The following is an 18,396-nucleotide window of genomic DNA, read 5'->3' on the forward strand; positions in this document are numbered from 1 at the left end:
AAAGGCCGCGGAGGTTCGTAAGCTCCTTTGCTACTCGTACCCAAGAGTCGGACTTGTCTAATCCTCAACAATAGCACCTTCGTGGTCTTGGATTTCATTGAAACAACGCGTTATATTCTTATGGCTAGGACCCATATTCCAACAGCTGTCCGACCACCAGCCCGCGCATGTCCTTGGAGTGCATATAGAGTATGTTCGGGATGATCAATTTGGAAGAATATCCTCCGGACGTCTCCAGCTCGCATGCTACATGCGAAAAGCCTCTAACAGACCAGCAAGAAACGGAGCATCGCATATTAACCAAAGGGTTCTGTACAGCGAGTGGACCGAGAATTTCGATGACGGCCGACAATCGTGCGCTGGCTGCTGGTTCTGTGTGCTTCAACTTCTTGAGGCTTATCGTCTATACCCTGACGACGATAACGACGGGATAGAATGGGAACCGGCGTACCTACTCGGTATCATCTTGGAACCTGTCGACTTATCTCAGCGACTATACCGAAGAGTGGGGCTTTTTGTGCATCCGTGGGGAAAGTATAACACAAGCCAAACGAAAGAGCTTTGCCCGGAGTTCGCGGACGTTGCCCGTTTGGAGGATATGGAGCAAGAAGAGGTCACCATTATCTGATGAGTAGTGGATGGATCCTTCTGAACTGCAACATCATTTATACCAAGTACGCCAATTGCTAATGTAAATCACATTGTCCCCTTTTGGTAGTTCTCCTCCTGCCAAAATCTCCACCATTTCGCCTGCCGGCCTGTCTCCGCCCATTTCCCCGGGTCATCGATATTAACATACACATCAGCTTCGTCCTCGCCATCTTCGCTGTCCTGCGAAATCATTCGAATAGCAAGACGTTGCGATGGTCCCGTTTTATGCCATATGATGGCTTCCAGAGCAAACGCGATAGGAGATTCGAATTGAGACAGCAGATTCGAAACCAGCCAATTCCTGCACTCGTTCTGCTCGACTTGGATTGAGTTTTGAGATATCTCATGTATGTCGATGGAGTGACAGCCGTGAGTATAGAACTGGAATCCAAGCCCTGTAAGATTCGGTACGCGTTCTTGCAACAATCGCACAAGACACGTATGCGTGCTACTCCATTCGTGCGGGCCGGTAAGCGTGATATGATGCAGATGATTGATGCGCTGCGGAGCATGTCTAATCAGATGGTTTAACCAGGGCTGTAGGTTCTGCGAATTGACTGACACGACGGTTTCACGAAGGAAAAGCTCCTTGGCTTCATTGCGGATGGCCCTGTTGGACGCTATGAGGGCCCAGGGTCCTTGGGGATCGCGTGGAGCATCGATTTCGTAGCTGCAACGATCTTCTTCTTTGCACATGCCTGACCACTCGGGATTTGCACACAGCAATCGCGTCTCCGGATTGGTACGGCGGCAGGGATGCCAGACGAACGGCAGTGGCTCTCTAGCTTGGAATGGAGCTGCTCCCTTTGTCTTTACACGTCTGCGCACGTGTGTGTGTAACACGTCGCGTAGGTATTCGTAGATTCGAAGACGCATTTCAGTCGGGAGGCCTTCGAACGTCGCTCGAGGGTTTCGAGGTGTCTTGAACATGGGGACAGGATGTATTTCCTCGATGTCTGAATCGTCGCATGCTACGATTTTCCTCTTCTTGCTCTTATTCTTCCCTTTGTTATTTTGACGGGTCGATTTAATGGAACCCGCTCGAGACATGCTGGAACTGGCTGATGACGTGTCATAGTAGTCGTCATAATTGACAGCCTTTCGCTTTCGGATTGCGCGCGCCATCGTAGAGTAGCAAACATAGTGAGTGGCATCGAGCTTGGTCGGCATATAACTAGGTAAGCTTCACTCGTCCCTTGCATATCAACCAAATGCGTGGATGCGGCACGGCTGGCATAGTTTCCAGGCAGCGACGCGCCCACCTATCGGAACCTGCGAGTATATGCATCATATCCTACGCGATGTTACACTGCGTCTCTCTTGGGTGGTGCTGGATGTCAGCGTTGTACCTTTACCCCAAGCGATCACAGATGGGTTATCCAAATGTGAGCTGAGTCAGCGATGAGCCTCGGCACGAACCATCCACAGCGGTTTGCTTCCCACAACGTCCACAACGGCCCGCGCTCTCATTGAAACTCTACGATGCCTGACTTGCATAGTGAAAGCGCCGTGAAAGCTCGATGTACTCGAAACGATAAACTCCGTTACTCCGCCATTGCTTATCGATGACTGGATAGCTGATTGCCCCACGAATGCCTACTTCCATAGCTCAATTCAACTATTACCCCGACTGACACCAGACATATCACGGGCACCATGAAGACATCCAAGTATGCACCAAAGACGCCTGCCGAAAGTCTAGCCCAGTCGAAAGCCGAGAAGCTCAAACAGGACAAAGATCGCGTAACGCGTTTGCTAGGACGCGTCCGCTGGAAGGCCGAGATGCTCATGGTGTCCTACTTTCGCACCATGGAGATCGTACAAGCAGCTGCCCAGGAGAATGAATACCACCAGTCTCAACACGCAATGGGAAGCGGCGCATCGAGTGTAAGCAGCTATCAGCCCCGTTACCCCACCCGTCGCGAAACTGACACGGCGCAGAAACAAGCGGAATCCATGTTTAAAGTCGACTTCTTCGAATTCTACACGCTGCTCGAGCGCTACATCACAGACTGCCTCGCTATATTCGGTGTTTCCGTGTCCGCCTCTGCGCCGCGCACGAACTTCAACGCCCTCCGTTACGAGACCAATCCCGATCTGCACCGAACGCGGCCCATGGCTTCGCATGCCTTCCACGCCAATCTTCTAGAAGCTTTAGACGATGAGAAGAGCCCATTGGCAGGGTCTTTGGGCCTACAGAACGTTCGTGTACAACTAGGCATTGCGAAGGAATACCGTAATGCGTGGAAAGATGCTGATAGCAAGGCAAACATCGCCAGCGGCGACGCGCGCGCGAACCTCTCGCTTCAGGATCTACATCTAGAGCATATGTTGCGCAATATCATTGGTGGATGTGACCTTGCTCACGAAGCAGTGCAGCAGCATTCCGATGGTACTACGAATGGTGTTTTGACTAGTCGAGACTTCGAGCCTAAGACGTCGTATGGATACACTAGCATGGAGATTGAGGATACGCCTTTTGAATATATGGACGATGCCATGGATCTGGACTGAGGTAAACGAATGACCTCTAGTGCCATTTGCGGAAGAATATATTGCATGTTGCCACAACACTTGGTCATTGCTAGAACCGATCGACGGCTCACGATGTAAGTTGCTACGTTCTTTTTCCCGTCTCTTCTGCTACTTTGTTACTCCTAACTCAAGCCACGGCCTTCCTATGTGCTCAGTCTTTCTTCAATACCACCCAAGGTTTCAATCGGGCTCGTCGGCCGATGTTGCTCAATACCAACCTTCTGCATCAAATGCTCCTCTTCATGTCCTTCGTCTTGCAGCACACTATCAGCGCGATACCTGTTGCCCTCAGCTCTTCCAGCTGTCTCTTCAGATACAGATTTCTCCTGTTCCAACTCCCACTTGCACCTCTCCTTGCAATCCCAACACACACTCCTCTTGCACACGCGCATGTCGTACTTCCATTCATGGCGGTTGAGCATCTCCTGACAGTGTGCACAGTCCATCGGAATAACGATCGTCTCCATATCGCCACGTCGTCGCGCAATGCTAAGACCCTTGCTGGAGCGAGTGTGGATCTTTATATTACCATCGCTACTAGCATCGATGCCATCGAACACAACGAGTTTGTCGACTTTACACCACCATGCCGGTCGGTTGCCGGCTTCAGTTCGCGCACGAACCGATGTGCTGGTGAAAGCGTCGACCTGCGCACCTGGACCGGGCAGCCAGCACCCATTCGTCGTCTGCCGTGGCGGCGTGAAAACGCGCGTCTTCTCTTCCTCGACCTTCTCTTTCTTCGCCGACATATTCAATCGCTCTTGCAGAAGCGCTGTAGGCGACCGCAGAGCAGCTTTTGACTGCGTCTTCGAATTGCGGATCAGGTCGTATCGCTTCTCGAGCTCGGAGCGTGGCTTGGAGGAGTCGGATACGGGATTCGTTCCTAGATTCAGCTCTGCAGGCCGTTTCAGGCGTGCTATCGAGTCTGTGCGTTGACGGGGTGAAGAGGTCGATGTCGATGCGGTATGCTTCAAAGAGATGGATGAGTTCTTTGATTGATGATGGGTGTCATTCAGAGCGAGGGACGTGGGTCGGGACTGTGGTGGGAGGCTGTCGTCGTCTGAGACATACACACCAGAGTCTCGGTCGCGGGATTGCGTGGCACTGGTAGTTGCGGTAGACACTGGCCGTTTGAGGGCGCTACCTTGGTCGTGCGCAGAAGGGGAAGGCGCGGATCTCTTTTGCTGTGGAACGGCTTCCTGGACATGTTGGACTGCTGCTGTCTCTTCCTTCGCAACAGGCACGAGTCTCTCTGTCGCAGCAGTGCCTCGAGGCTGGCTCAATGGCGACGATTTTGGTGGTGGTGCTGGTGCCTCCTCTGTGTCGTCCAGAATCAGCTTCTTCGAGTAGTTCTTGACCGGAACCTGAAGCTCTCGCTCAGGCTCTTGCATCAAAGGCTCCTGCTCTCCAGCAGGCGGCGTTGCGATGAGAGGCACGGCTTCCAACACCTGATCAGGCTCCAGCGGCATGGCGTCATCGTCGAAGAGGAAAACTCCCGAATCCTCGCCATCAGGATTCAGATCCAGGTTCTTGGCTACCAGAGGGACAACCATACTAGAGTCTTGAGCTGCTGCATCTTCGTTGAGTAGCGGTGCCTTGGACGGATCAGGCTTGTTGCTCTTCCAGAACGCGAAGGAAGGCATGTTGTTTGAGGAAAAGACTGTGGGCCGATTACTATCGGCAACAAATGAATGTAGAAATGAATGGATGAATGACCGAAGAGCAGTGTCTTGCTCCCATCCTGCTCCCATCTCACTCTTTACATACCCTCAACCCACCACGCCGCCTACAGACCCTACCAGCACAGCCCCCGCAACCCACGCGTCCTCCAATACCCCTCTCCATCTTCACATCCTCTAATCCCCCATCCCGATACCCTGAATAATCTCCTTCCACGATGCCAAATGGCTATATGACGTCTGTATGCTCGCTCAATGTGGAGGTGGTGCGATGCGAAACACCGACAGCCGGGATCTAACTGGCGCATTGTTTGACGACATCCTAGCCCGGCCCTGTCTCAGACGCGACTGACGTTCATGCACGCTAGGATCACGGGGATGGGATATCGATAAGAAGGATGTGGGACGGGGATGCGGTTTATGCGTCTTGTGCGTGAGGAGGGGTGGGTGTTGGAAGTTGATGATGTGCGAGTATTTTGACTGGAGTGTTTTGAAACAATCATCAAAGGGGCTACCTCTCTATGCGCATAGACCTTTTTGATATTATTTTGACGTTGACGTGGTAAGATACTTGATAGCTACTTAATCTCGGCATGAAAGAAGCCTTACACGACGCGTCCCTTGACCTGCTTGATGTTCTTGACGTTGATGTCGCGCCATCCCGCCGCGGCGATAAGAGCGCATCCCAGCATACAGATACTAGTGATGAGCATAAGCCGCTGCGAATCAGCATAAGACTGCGCAATCCCAGTCCTCTCGGGAGATCCCCACTCGTACGACAGCTGGTTAGGCAGTGAGGCGTAGATATCCGCGACATTGACACCAGCCGGAACGTTCTTGACGAGGTTGTTGTAGAAAGTTCCAGTCCAGATGGCAGCTGATACTGTGCTTCCAACCGCACTGCCAATAGAGCAGAAAAGGTTGAGGACCGCGATGATGACAGCCATGTGCTGATGGTCTGATGGCGCCATCATAGCCAGCTCACCTGCGATGACGATCGTGCCCCCTGCGACTGCAGTGAAGATCTGCGTCATAACGATGAAGCCCACTGATGTGCCCGGCTGCCGGAAGTGGATCATCAGCCCAAGGGCCAGGATATCAACCGGTAGTGCGAAGAAGACGGCAACCCACTTGAAGCGCCCTGTAATCCTGATCGCTGGCCCCACAGCCGCCAAGCACCAGAAGCAAGAGACCACGCGGTAGATACTCTGGACGTAGCTGGCGGTGGTTACGTTGAGGTTCCAGACCACCTGCAACATGGACCCGAAGTAGGATCCCCAAACTGCGCTGTTGAAGTAAACGAAGACGAACATGATGCCTGCAAGGAAGACGGTGCGGTCCAAGAGCAGTTTGTACGGGATGAACGTGACGGGCGCGAAGAACCTTTCCCAGATAGGAAATGCGATAAGGAGAATGAAGCCAGCGACGATCATACCGATGATCATAGGACTCTTCCACTTCTCCGCCTGGTAGCTGTACAAGCTAAACGGCAGCAAGAACAGCGCCATACCTGCTACCAGTATTAGGATACCAACGGCATCAATGTCGACGCAAAACTTTTTGATGGCTGCAGCACTCCAGTCGATGCTGCGTGGCTCGAGTAATCCTTGCTTCCGCGCCTTTCTGTCGTTGAAGAGGACCAGAGCAGCGAGAGGTGTGACGACGACGGGTATGATGATGGTGAAGATGCCGAAGGCCCAGCGCCAGCCTGGCCCAGAGAGCACAGATTGTGCAACGGGACCGCCGATCCAGGTTGTGATTATGTAGGGCGAGGTTGCGAAGGAGAGCATGAGAGCGCGGTTCTTGAGCGTCGAGGTGTCGGCGATGAAGACGGTTAGGATGTAGGAGACTGCTTGTGATCTGAAATCTTGTTAGCGATACGCCTTTCAACCTTACGTGGCAAGAGGAGAAGAGTTCTTACCCAGTAGAAGAGAACACCTGAGCCGCAGCATACGTCTCCACGTTCCTACATGAAGCCATCATAATGTATCCCACCATCCACACGCACAGCGAGAGCAAGAGACCTTGAGGCCGTCCCCACATATCCAGTAGCTTGGCTAAGGGGATCTTAGACAACCCGCCGATGATGGAGGACATGATTCCTGTAGCGGCTGTAAGGGAGTGGAGACGGAAGGCGCTGGTCACGTATGGGTTCATGGCGCGAATGACGACTTCTTGAAGGGCGGTGACGAAGTAGATCCACCAGATGCTGTGCAGATGTTAGCGGAGGTATGAAGATAGAAGAGCGAGACCGACATGACATAGGCGCCGATGAGATGGTATTTCGTCCATACTGTTGCCGCCGCCTCGACGGCTTTGACACCGGCTTGGGCGTTGCTGGAGAGACTTTCTTGATCGGTGGCCTTGTCGTGAGATGCATCAGTGTGTACACCTTTCTCTGTGTCGGCCGCTTGATGAGACATATCGGCGGGCTCGACAGAGTCGGTAGCCTGGTTCTTGGAACGAGAGAGGAACTGCATGCTGTCTGACACCGAAGCGATGGCGCAGTCCGGCCAGAAATGAGAAGAAAGGATCAACGAAGAGGCCTACTACGCCCAATCACTGTATGTTACAATGCGTTCTTATACTTTCTCGAACATCCAGAACCCTATTCCACCCGTTTATCACTCGTATAAACCCACAGAGCCGCAGTCTTGAGGCCACTACAGGCCACTGCCGACCCTCCAGGACCAGGACACTGGAACCGCCTTCTACATTTCGCACCTATGACAAGGCTACCAAGGCGGTTTCAAGTACTTGGCAGTGCTTGGTCCCGGAACATCGATACTTGAAGTAGCATTGAGGATGCGTAAAGTGGAGTGGTGGTGTTCGTGAAGGTACTAGCGCAGAAAATTCGATCAGATTAGATGCAGAGATAATCTTATCAGCGGAGGTTCGGAGCATTGGAAGTCCGGGCGAAGCTCGGATCTTGGACGGTATGGAAGGAGCGCAACGTGTTGTTTACTGGAGGCGCAATGTTGAGATGGAATCGCTGCCACGTGTCTTTGTCGCTTTTCTACCTCGGTGACTCTGCGTAAGTTTGTGAAAGAGCTGCTAGGTGTCTGCTGCTGGTGTAGTCGACGTAAGAGATGTCAGTCGATTGCGAGGGCTGGCGCGACGTCAAGATCGAATCGTGATCGAGAGCCGTCCGTCACGTTACATTGGACAGTACCTAGGTACTGCGCCCCTACGTTATTACAGTTCTGGCAATGCGCTCCCGTTGTCACAGCGTCTCAGTGATGTTTCGACCGGCTAAAGGGCTATGATGCACAGTGAATTAGGAAACCTGCAGCAGACTACCAGTGCGATGACTGAGTGAATGCACCCGTCTGAGGTGAGACCGTGCCGACCCTCAAGCGTCGACGCGGCAGACAATAACCTGCTCATGAGCATGTGGGATGAAGTCCGTGGGGTGTTCACTTGCGATTTGCAGGATGTGCATGAGAATTGCTTCTGCGCGAGTGCCGACATGCCGGGCATATAGGCGTGGTGCGCAAACCCACAGAGGGAAGCTAGCGCAGCTGGCGATCAATCGTTATCACAAGACAAGGTGTGCAGGGCGTGGAGAAAGTTGAAGCCACTCCATAAGACGGCAGGCCGCAGCTGACGATGAGATGAGAGAGCCATTCGTCGTGTTCGGGAGATAGCAGGTCTTTGTGCGATGCGCTGGCAGGCGTCGGTTCGTGCCTGAAATGCGCCTCGGGTGCGTCAGCGTTCCCGTCCAGGGCTGGCCGGATGCAAGCAGGCAGCTTTGAGCGTGGCAGTCTTTACAACGTTAAACCTCGTCCATCGTCGACTGCAGCGCGTTCAAATGCCCACGCTGTCTGCGCGCCACAGCCCCCCTGTACCGACAGCGACAGCTCACTCCCCGCGCCAGGCCCTGTCCAACGGCCGCACGCCGCGTACTCATTACAGCAGCCTCATCTACTTACCGCCCATTCGCACCCGGACCTGCCTGCTGTCCAGGCCCCAACCAGCGAAGACGCGCCGGAGCCCGCGCAGGATGCCACGAGTGCTGCGGCCCATTGAAGCAAAAGCACGTCCATGATGATGCCTCCGACTGCATCCACTGCCGACGACCTCGACGGCTTCCAGTCCTTGACCGGCGTGGCAGAGAGTGCAGAGCCCACTACGTCAACGCCTGCCCGCGACGACCCCACGAGCAGCACCACCGCCCCCGACATGTCGGCTCCCATGCGTCAACACCCGCTGGCTGCCCAGCGCCCGCCCTTCAGCGTCAACGGCTCGCCCTCGCCGCGCTCGTCGCGAGAAGCCTCGCCCGCAGGCCCTCACCACCGCAGTGCGACGCCCTCCGGCGCCAGTGCGAGGCCGGGCTTCCCCTCACGCAAGAGCAGCGCCGATGCGAGTCCCAGCCGCGGCTCCAGTCTGTCCAACTCTGCTGTCGCCCCGGGGGTGCAGCGTGCTCTCTCCTCCACCAGCATACCGGAGCTCACCCCAACATCGTCGACCGACACGGTGCGAGCCACACGCGCTTCCAAGCCATCGTCAAAACCGAACTCGGGCGACACGACTCCCCATTGGCCCCTCTCACCGCGCCTCAAGTCACCACCGCCGGGCGATGACGGCCGCTCACGTTCGCGCACCAACTCGCTGCGTTCACAGATCAAGAAGCCCGAGGCCCAGTCGACGCCCGCTATCGTCGTCCAGAGCTCGTCCCCAGCCTCAGTCTCTCGCTTCCCAGTAAGAGAGGACGTGCCCGTGAGCGACGTCGACGAGCCACCAGCCCAGCCACAGCCACAGCCTCAGCAAACCATCAAGGCGCCCTCGCGCAGTTCCGGCGGCGCAGCTCCCAAGCTGGCAACGGTGCAAGAATCTAGCTTGCCTGCCACACCCGGATTTGATGGTCTAGAGCCGCAAAGGTACGCTTTCCCCGCAACGGCCCCACTGTTTGTCATCGCGACGCACGTTAGACTATCAACGGAGCCAATTTCCGCTGCCATCCGCAAACTTTGTTAACCTCGCTCTTAGCTTTGTTCCCCCAGCGACTTCCCACAGAACTGACCAGGACCGAAATGACGTCAATTCGTCCAAAGTCACCGAAGATCTCAGCACCAAGCACGACACGTCCAAGCACACTGAGAGCGGGAGCGACAGCGCGACCAAGAGCGCCAAGAAGGGCAAGATGCAGGAACAGCGCTCTGCCTACACCCATCGTCCACACACCGTCTCGGCCAAGCCCTCCCTCTCCTCCATGTCGACGCGATCGCGAGACCCGCCCCTCCGTAACATGACGGTCGAAACCGAGACCGTGCCCTCTGTCGCGCAGCCATCAATTGTAAACCAGGACAGATCTGCCTCGGGTCGCGTCGACGGCGGCATACGGCTCAAGCCCAGCAACGAGACAATTCGTCCAAAGAACCAGAAGAAGGCCCCCAAACGGAAGGCCGCATCCATCAATGCAGGCACTGGTAGGTTGCAACACATTTCATACCACTACTACATTCCAAGCCGGCCGGAGTACGGCTCTCGCTCCGGCGTGAGTCCGTCATTCGGCAGCCCCGTCTCATACCGCTCATATGACGACCGGCCGTCCTTGTTGACCTTTTCACCCCCAAGTCCAGCGTTGAGCATGGCTCCTCCCCGCCCTCCCCATCTCAGCTATTTTTATTCAAGCACTAACTCAGGTTATCGTACAGCGTCATCCAAAGCAGATGTATTCGAACAAAAGGTGGCCAGCGCCGTCGACGAGGCCGACTCGTCTGACTCGGACGCTACCTTTATCTACGAATCGAATCCTCCCGAGCAGCCAACTCGCAGCCGCCAGCACCACTCGCGAACGCCAAGCATGACGTCGTTAGCCAGCCTCACAGACCCACGACTCCAGATCCGCGATACGCACAAGCATCCAAGCAAGAAGAGCAGCATCAAATTCACGAACCCATACACCAACGCGAGCATTGATGGCGATGACCGCGGCGAAGGGACTGTCCGCATCGGCTCCGGACGAGCGGGCGGAGGTAGCCACCATCACCACATTGGAAGACATGGCCAGGGTCGGGGCGCGCTCAGCCACATCACCATGGACAGCGACAACTCGGTACCGCAATCTTCGCGCGCACGTGGCCCGTCCTCAAGACACACGTCGCAACCGAACAGCCCTCGCTTCCATACTTTCAATGTTGGCAATGGTCACAGCAACGGCAGCAAGAAAAGTGGGGAATTCTCTGCAGCATACGACATCGACGCCGAAAACATCGCCGATGATGAGCGCACACCTCTTATCCAGTCTGGGCGGAGCCCACGGGCCCGCACGCCTCGCCAGCGCAACACTGCCACTATACGCCAGCTAGAGCGCCGGCATCACCGTGATGGTGGGTGGTGTCGGCGGTTCGCTGGCTGCCTGGTTCTGTCGATCCTGCTGCTCGTCGTCGTATTCTGCGCTGTTGGGCTCGTCTTTGCAACTACGAAGCCGCTCACTAGCCTTGTAGTGCGAGACATTCAGAACGTCGTTGCAAGTCAAGAGGAGATTATGCTGGATCTCATAGTCAACGCAGTCAATCCCAACATTATCGGCGTCACTGTATCCGACATGGACATTTCGCTGTTTGCTAAGAGCAAGCATGTCGGGTCGGACAGTTGGTGGCGCGAGCACGGGAATGGCCCACATGACAATGTAGAAGATTGGAGACCGATCGAGGAAGACGCAGTTCCAGATATCTCGATTACCGGTGTAGACGAAGGAACCGATCCTATCGAGGGCGAACCACGGACCATGTTGCTAGGCCGCATCGCCCACTTCGATTCGCCATTAAACTTTGAAGGTTCCTTTTTTCAGCGACACCGCGCCGAATCTATTGGCGAGCTCCGACTTTCGCACCCTGGAAACAAGACCGAAGCTGGTGGCAGCGAACGTTGGGAAGAGGTCCTGCAGTATCCTTTCGAATTAATCGTGCGAGGCAACTTCAAGTACACACTGCCCCTCAGCACGCAGGAGTTCAAAGTCCCTGTCACGGCAACCCATTACTACGACCCGGATATCGAGCGCAAGAAGAAGCTCGACTTTGCAGAGAAAAAAGAAAAGAGGAGGAATCCATTACCTGTATCAACAAAGCCTTGGGGACGTTACGACCGCAGAGCCCTACCGTTCTGGGGTCTCCTATAGCATGTCCTATCCTGTATCACAACATTGCCCGAACCAGAGGGGCCAGCACAACCGTGTGGCCCCAGCAATATCGCCCAAAAGAAACTGATACCCACTAAAAACGAGTTCACGACACAATAGACTTGTCCCATCCCGGCAATTGCGAAATCAGCACACGCGTTGCCTTTTTTTCTTTCGGCTCCACCGCCGTTCACGAATTTCTTTTTCAATCTGCAAACCACCACACACCGCCTCCTCCGAACCGGCTGTTCGCATGCTCTCACAGCGAGTGATTTTGAGCGCCCTTCCTTGACCTTGCGCTTCAGCGATGGTGTTTGTATCATGCCGTTTTCTTCTTCTGCATTGCCCAGCTTTTGGAGGACCCAGCCTCCGTCCTCAGCGACTTTCAGCGCTTTTCTGGTTTTAGCTTGGAGGTGGATTGCGCCTTGCGAGTCCAGAAACATTCCTTTGATCTCTCTTCTATGTATCCATAATTTAGCCCTTTACTTTTGGTTCCGGTTGGACCTTTGTTCGTTCCCATAGCGGCTAGGGTGGTGCATCAGGTTAGGTATGGCATGGCATGGTATGGTATGGTAGGGACTGGAAAGACATTTGCATTGCGCTGGGAGTATGGACATACAGGAATTTATTGAGTTACTCATACTGATATCCTTTATCTTGGCTCCTGTGATGTACTAAATCTCGATACCCAGGTCATGAAAATCGTTAGGTCCTTGCAGGGCTGGCGACCAGACATACTCCAGAAGAGCGCCATGGACACGTCTAGCGGTCAGCCTCGCCACCTTTGCTCTTCTTCGCTGGTTGCTCCGCAGTTCCCTTCGCCCCTCCCGTGGTAGCCGCGACCTTACGCTTCTTGGGCGGTGCCTTGGCAGTAGCCTCAGCGTCCGTGGCAGCCTTGGTGGACTTGTGTGCAGTCTCAGGAGCAGCCTTGACCTCCAGAGCAGACTTCTTCTTCTTCTTTTGAGCGTAATCTTCCTTGGCCTTCGTCTCGCTTGCCTTGTCCTTATTCTTCAACTTCTTGAGGAATCCATCGAAGTTCCGGTCGTTCTTGCCCACCTTCTCTAAGCCCATGTTGTGCCCGGCGCGGCTGGTATATGGTTTCAGATCCCATGCTTGGATCTTTCCGGTGCTCACATCCTTTTGATACAGGCCCTCGATCATGTACGCATGTTGGTCGTCGTGGAGGAAGTTACACGCTTTGCGAGGACAAGGGAGATTATCAGCGGGGCTAAGGTTGTGCCTCTCTTCCTTCGAGCATCTTGCTGTCCATCTGGGTATCTGCTTGGGACGAGGAATGGACTCAGGAGTAGGGGTTTCCGAGGAGGCTTCCTGTTCTGCGGGGTTGGACTGGCGGCCGGTGTTCTCGTGAGGTCTGTACTGACGTTAATGGCTACCTGGTACCATCAGGCGACTGACAGAATAACATACCGGACTCGTGGCGGCTGCATGATACGATGGGTGTCTTGAAGAGGTGGCTCCTGTGGATGTGTACCCTCTTGGGATGTCTCAGATTTCTCGACAGCCCCAAACGCAGCCATCATCGCAGCCTCGAACTCATCCTCGGGTGCGTCTGTTGTAGACATTAGAGTTTGTATCTTCTTTGATCTGGTCAACGTACCATGTGTGTTCTTGGAGATCTGCTCGTAAGCCTTTAGCAGGGCTGGGCTCTTGTATAGCTCGCGGTCGGGTTCATCGACTTTGCTGCGAGCTTGTAGTAGTACGTCTGGCTCCAAGCCCCCCAGCAGTTCCTTGGCGGCAGCGAGCTTGCTCATAAGAGTGTTCACCTTGTCCAGAGTCGTGACTCCCGGCATGTCCTTGAGGGCGACATCGAGACGAGACATCCCGGTTGCCGTGGTATCCCCCAGGTTGGAGGTTTCATCGCCTTGACCATCATTCACCACAGGTCCTAGGTCATATCCCGATGAGGACATTGCGTTCACTTCTATCTGTATGTCAGGTTCATCGCTTCACTTCGTGGTTACATAATGACTTACGAGGAAGAGTTGGGAATTGGGAATTGGGTATGATTAGAGAGGAGCAATGGTAGAGCGATCGTGTGGTATCAAATGGAGGAGGCGCTAAAGAATAGTTGTGGGACGAGGACAGTGCTCTTTGCGGTGCTGTAACGGGAGCCTATTGCGTTTGCAGTGACGTAGTGGTATCGAAATGAAGGTCTGGAGTCGGCCCAAACCCATGTGACTGCCTATAGTCTGTCGACGTTCAGATTCACGATGGGGCGCTTATACACGTCTTAGTCTCGTACTGGAAAGCCGGATGGCTCCGATGCGTTCGAACCTCCCCCCATTCCAGTTCCTCTTGCATCCTGCCTGACACGCCATATTTCCTTGAACGTGAGCCTGTAGCCTAAACCATGCAGGGAAGACTTGGGCTGTGTGACCACGCAAATTCACCATTCACTATCTTTTGCGACCGTAATCAGAGCTTCGGCTGGTCCAAGCGCCAGTCTAGCGCCCCTCCACGTCCTTTCGAATAACACCTTCCACTTTGTTTACTTTTCTTCCTCTTCAGTCGCACTCACATCCGCAAGATGCGTGCGACTCGCAACCTTCGGCGTTCTAGCCTGCGCCGGCCGCTGCCGCTGATCGACTGTAACTCTCAACCTTCGATCTTCTTTATGAAGGTAAGTTCTGGAGATGTCGCGTCAACCCTGTGATATCCAGCTGACTTGATACTTACAGATCGCCGGGTTCTGGCGCACTCGCATGCGCACAACTTTCACGGAACCGAGAGTACAAGTCGACAGACGAACGCGGCTGAGTGAACCCGACAGGTTTGCTGGACCCCAACAACGGCTGTAGTCTTATAGGCTGTGGTTTATGCTACAGTTGGCTGGCCCTTAGCCTTTATGGATTCGGGTTCGGCAGGGTCTATGCTAAGTCAAAGAGAGTGATGGCCTCTTTGACCGCATAGATTGGGGCTATAGTAGGTTCGCAAGTTCACTACCGCTGGCTCCGACGGCTTACCACCACTGAGGTGAGACGCTCTGGCAGATAGTGGGTCTGTCGTCAGGTTCAGTTATGGACAGTCACTGCTCGTATGTCAGGTACAATCGTTGGATAGACAGATAGGATCAGCAACCGCGGCTGCCTTCTTCGTGGTCCTGTTTCAGGTCACAACAATGGTGGTTCGATTCCATCCCACGTGTACCCGCCGCCGGTGTTACCCTTTTCAGGGAAACGTGTGCGGAAGATATCTGCGATAAGAAGACTTCCGGAAGTCTTCTGATAGGTCAAATGACCCACGATACATGACATGCAGGTAGCTGGCTCCCATATCGACGACAAAGAGACAAGAGATCAGCGGCGGTCGTAAAAAGCCTAAGCTTTTCTTCTATTTCTCGAACCACGGCACTTGGAGAGGGGCCCATGTGCCACTTTTTGGACTCTCCAAGACCGCCAACCATCGGTGGTCGTACGCCTCCGCCGGTGGAAAATCCTATGTCACCATAGGTAAACTTGGTGGATGTTTGTGCTATCGTTGTGCAGGCCAACGTAGTGACAGCAACACCGCCATTGTCCTGAGGTCGGTCTTTTGCACGATGTTAGTCCAGTGCAGACCCAATACCCGAAGAGGTCGGTTCTCTGCCAAGGTCTCGACTCGCGTAGAGATACATACCCAGACTCAGGACTATTACTCGTGGGGCCCGGAGGATGAACATCAGGTACGTACCCCATCCCACCTTAGCACCCCTTTGGTATCGTCTTCACCGAGCGTAGAAAAGTCCCGACCGCGAAGCATCTTCACGGATGTCTCGAGGGCCGGACGAGATCTCAACATCTCACCTTGGGCAAGTGTCGAGAGTGCTCGCACTTCCAAGATCAAGTGGCAAGCCATGCGACGCAAGTCGTATTCATTGGGCATGTCCATCCTGCGATTCAACTCGCCGTATCTTTTTCATTGAGTCATTCGCCTTTACGGCGGGTCTCGAGGAAGGAGAAGGGAAAGACGATCAGAGTAAGTAAGAAGGATATGCGACTTAACTCAGAATGCAGCTTGGTCTCGTCTCGCGCTGAATGCGGAAGCTGCATCTTAACGTGCGGGCGGATTGGAATGGCTTGAAGGCAATATGCGGAGTGGCTCATTTTTCAGCGCTGGATGTATACATTAGTACCATCATTCCTCGATACTGAACCCAGCATTCGATAGCGGCTTCCAGGACTGCGTTGCTGCCGATTACTCAAGACGAACACTCGCAAACCACCGACTCTTGCTTACCCTCCCCTTGATACGCAGACTCAGATTCGCTCGCGATAAGGCTCAAGGCTCGAACGCGAAGCCCAGAAGTGCGTTGCTGCTGGCACAGGGCAGCGGGTAGGCGAGACGGGGTTGCGATACCTCCTGAGTGAGCTGGGCAAAATGACGTTTACATTCAGGGTGGCGCTAACCTGATCAAGTCACCTACCCGGCAACCACGTTGAGCTTGTAATGCTGAGAACATATTGTGCACATCGAATGACATTACTATTCTTTCTACATCTCATCTAGAACCAAGCTATCCCAAAGCCACCCTCTCCATTGCGTCGTCCTAGTAACCTTGATGTCCAGACGGTTACTTCCCTCCCCCTTCAACGCGCCTTCTGCGATCGGAATCTCAAGCAACCTCCACTCGCCCGCCCGTGTCGCACCACGATACGTATCCTGACTATTCAAAAGACTGGCGCTGGTGATATTTCCCACCTTGACGTCGTTGAGCAGGATATCGCAGCTCGAGCCCTGAGAGAAGCCCGCCAGCGAGACCGTCAACTTAGCGGCGGAGGTGCTCTTGGAAGGGAAGAGAACAGACCAGGTGCCAAGAGCAGATTGGCCGAAACACCAGTCAAGAGGGGAGCTGGTACCGACAGTGTAGGTCAGGTTTGCGGGGCACTTGGAGATGCGGGCGTGTTCGAATGGGTGGGCTGGGTCGGCGAGCTTGAAGCCATCGCTTGTGCGGTCGAAGTCGCCGATTTGGAAGATGCGCTTCGCGCTGTCGGTGACCTTCCATGTCATCTCCTTGAGATTCGTGTTCTTGCCTTCGCGGATCACGATATCGTTTTGGGTAAAGTTCGTTGTGACATAGCCGATCGAGCCGCCGTTGCCCCAAGCATAGAGCGCGTAGGTGCCGGTACGGATGTCGTGGATGTCGAATTTGCCATCTTCATCGGCGTATGTGGTGTAGTAGTAGTTCTGGCCTTGGTCGAGCGTGGATACTGTGGTGTTGCGGTTGTCTCCAAGGAAGACGGCAGCGCCAGCAGCTGGGCGTCCGTCGCTCAAGAGGAGCTTGCCTTGCATTTTGCCGCGAGACTGGTAGGGCTTGTTGTCAAACCACTTGTACGGCCAGGCTGCTTCCTCCTTCTCCCAGCGGGCTGCGGCGTCGTCTTTGCTGCCATCGTTGAGGTACCAGAGCCATGGACCCCAGATCTTGCCATCAGCAAACGAATCGCGCGCAATGGCCTGGTAATGTGTGCCGTGAATCATGTTCAGTTGGACTGCATCGCCAGTCTGGGACTCGCGATGGACCTTTGAGAGGTTAGCATCGAACCGCATACCAGCGAGGCGGCCGAATCGAACATACCGTGAGCTCCTGCTTGAGATGATCGCCGTTGTAGTAGTCCTTCCCAGGGTTGAGGTACCAACTCCCCACTTCGTCTCCATAAACACCGTAGTATTCTTGGTCTCGAACAAATCCACTCCAGTCATACTTTGTCAAGAATGACCCGTCAGCCTTCTGCCAGGTTTCATCCTGGACGTTGGTAGCTTGACGGTATTCTTCCAATGCGGGAAGCACGCCATCTTTGACGTTGTTGTGGCCACGTGGAAACGAGGTGTTGTCGAGACGCCATAATGTACGGAACTCGCCCAGCGTAGGCAAGTCGTGATTGACAAAGTACTGGTATGCGCCTGGAAGGTCATCGTAGATCACCCAATGGAAGTCACCCTCCTTCGCCGTAAACTTGACGTTGATGTAATCGGTATCCGAGTCCACGATTGCGGCGGATGTCCAGTTCAGATCAGACGCTGCACCGTCTACAAGTTGTTAGCTGTGTTATGACTCCATTGCTGCAGCACCTTTTCACACATACTGTAACTAACATAGTGCCCAACAGCATCTCCAACGCGGTCCTTGCCCTTGTACCACAGCTTATCGGCATACTGGCGATTTTGCGTAACATTCCAGATTTCATTGCCGATAATCCAAGTCGAGTTTCCAAGCTCTTTCAAAAAGCTCTTGGGCTTCTTTGCGCGCTCCTCTACTGGAGCAGCCGCAGCGAGCGCAGCAAGGCCGAGGAACTTGAGGGCACTCATGATGATCACGTCGATGCGAAAATGTGCTCGGCGAGGATAAACTTGAAGCCATAGTAGCTCTGGTCATTATATACCGCTGCAAGCATGCACGTCGCTCGAAGAAAG

The 18,396-nt window shown here is 54.2% G+C and overlaps 6 protein-coding genes across 6 annotated transcripts; 2 read left to right on the plus strand and 4 right to left on the minus strand.

Annotated features, from left to right (window-relative positions):
- Window positions 1–2,307: 2,307 nt before the first annotated feature.
- J4E90_005030 (uncharacterized protein) lies at window positions 2,308–3,165 on the plus strand (the record flags this gene model as incomplete). The annotated part of the gene is made up of 2 exons (XM_051434588.1): window positions 2,308–2,538; window positions 2,593–3,165. 2 exons carry the CDS (start codon window positions 2,308–2,310, stop codon window positions 3,163–3,165), a joined length of 804 nt encoding a protein of 267 aa, XP_051291844.1.
- Window positions 3,166–3,329: 164 nt separating this feature from the next.
- On the minus strand, window positions 3,330–4,829 carry J4E90_005031 (uncharacterized protein; the record flags this gene model as incomplete). Its single annotated transcript, XM_051434589.1, has 1 exon — window positions 3,330–4,829. One exon carries the CDS (start codon window positions 4,827–4,829, stop codon window positions 3,330–3,332), a length of 1,500 nt encoding a protein of 499 aa, XP_051291845.1.
- A 641-nt stretch (window positions 4,830–5,470) lies between these two features.
- J4E90_005032 (uncharacterized protein) lies at window positions 5,471–7,345 on the minus strand (the record flags this gene model as incomplete). Its single annotated transcript, XM_051434590.1, has 3 exons — window positions 5,471–6,725; window positions 6,787–7,074; window positions 7,122–7,345. The coding sequence occupies 3 exons, from the start codon at window positions 7,343–7,345 to the stop codon at window positions 5,471–5,473; spliced, it is 1,767 nt and encodes a 588-aa protein (XP_051291846.1).
- Window positions 7,346–8,912: 1,567 nt separating this feature from the next.
- On the plus strand, window positions 8,913–11,988 carry J4E90_005033 (uncharacterized protein; the record flags this gene model as incomplete). The annotated part of the gene is made up of 3 exons (XM_051434591.1): window positions 8,913–9,745; window positions 9,882–10,294; window positions 10,523–11,988. 3 exons carry the CDS (start codon window positions 8,913–8,915, stop codon window positions 11,986–11,988), a joined length of 2,712 nt encoding a protein of 903 aa, XP_051291847.1.
- A 762-nt stretch (window positions 11,989–12,750) lies between these two features.
- Window positions 12,751–13,829, minus strand: J4E90_005034 (uncharacterized protein; the record flags this gene model as incomplete). Its single annotated transcript, XM_051434592.1, has 2 exons — window positions 12,751–13,360; window positions 13,417–13,829. 2 exons carry the CDS (start codon window positions 13,827–13,829, stop codon window positions 12,751–12,753), a joined length of 1,023 nt encoding a protein of 340 aa, XP_051291848.1.
- Window positions 13,830–16,479: 2,650 nt separating this feature from the next.
- J4E90_005035 (uncharacterized protein) lies at window positions 16,480–18,291 on the minus strand (the record flags this gene model as incomplete). Its single annotated transcript, XM_051434593.1, has 3 exons — window positions 16,480–17,505; window positions 17,561–18,012; window positions 18,069–18,291. 3 exons carry the CDS (start codon window positions 18,289–18,291, stop codon window positions 16,480–16,482), a joined length of 1,701 nt encoding a protein of 566 aa, XP_051291849.1.
- Between the last annotated feature and the right edge of the window lie 105 nt (window positions 18,292–18,396).

Source organism: Alternaria incomplexa, assembly GCF_024043165.1.
Source record: "Alternaria incomplexa strain BMP 0042 chromosome Unknown scaffold_6, whole genome shotgun sequence".
NCBI classification, from domain to species: Eukaryota; Fungi; Ascomycota; class Dothideomycetes; order Pleosporales; family Pleosporaceae; genus Alternaria; species Alternaria incomplexa.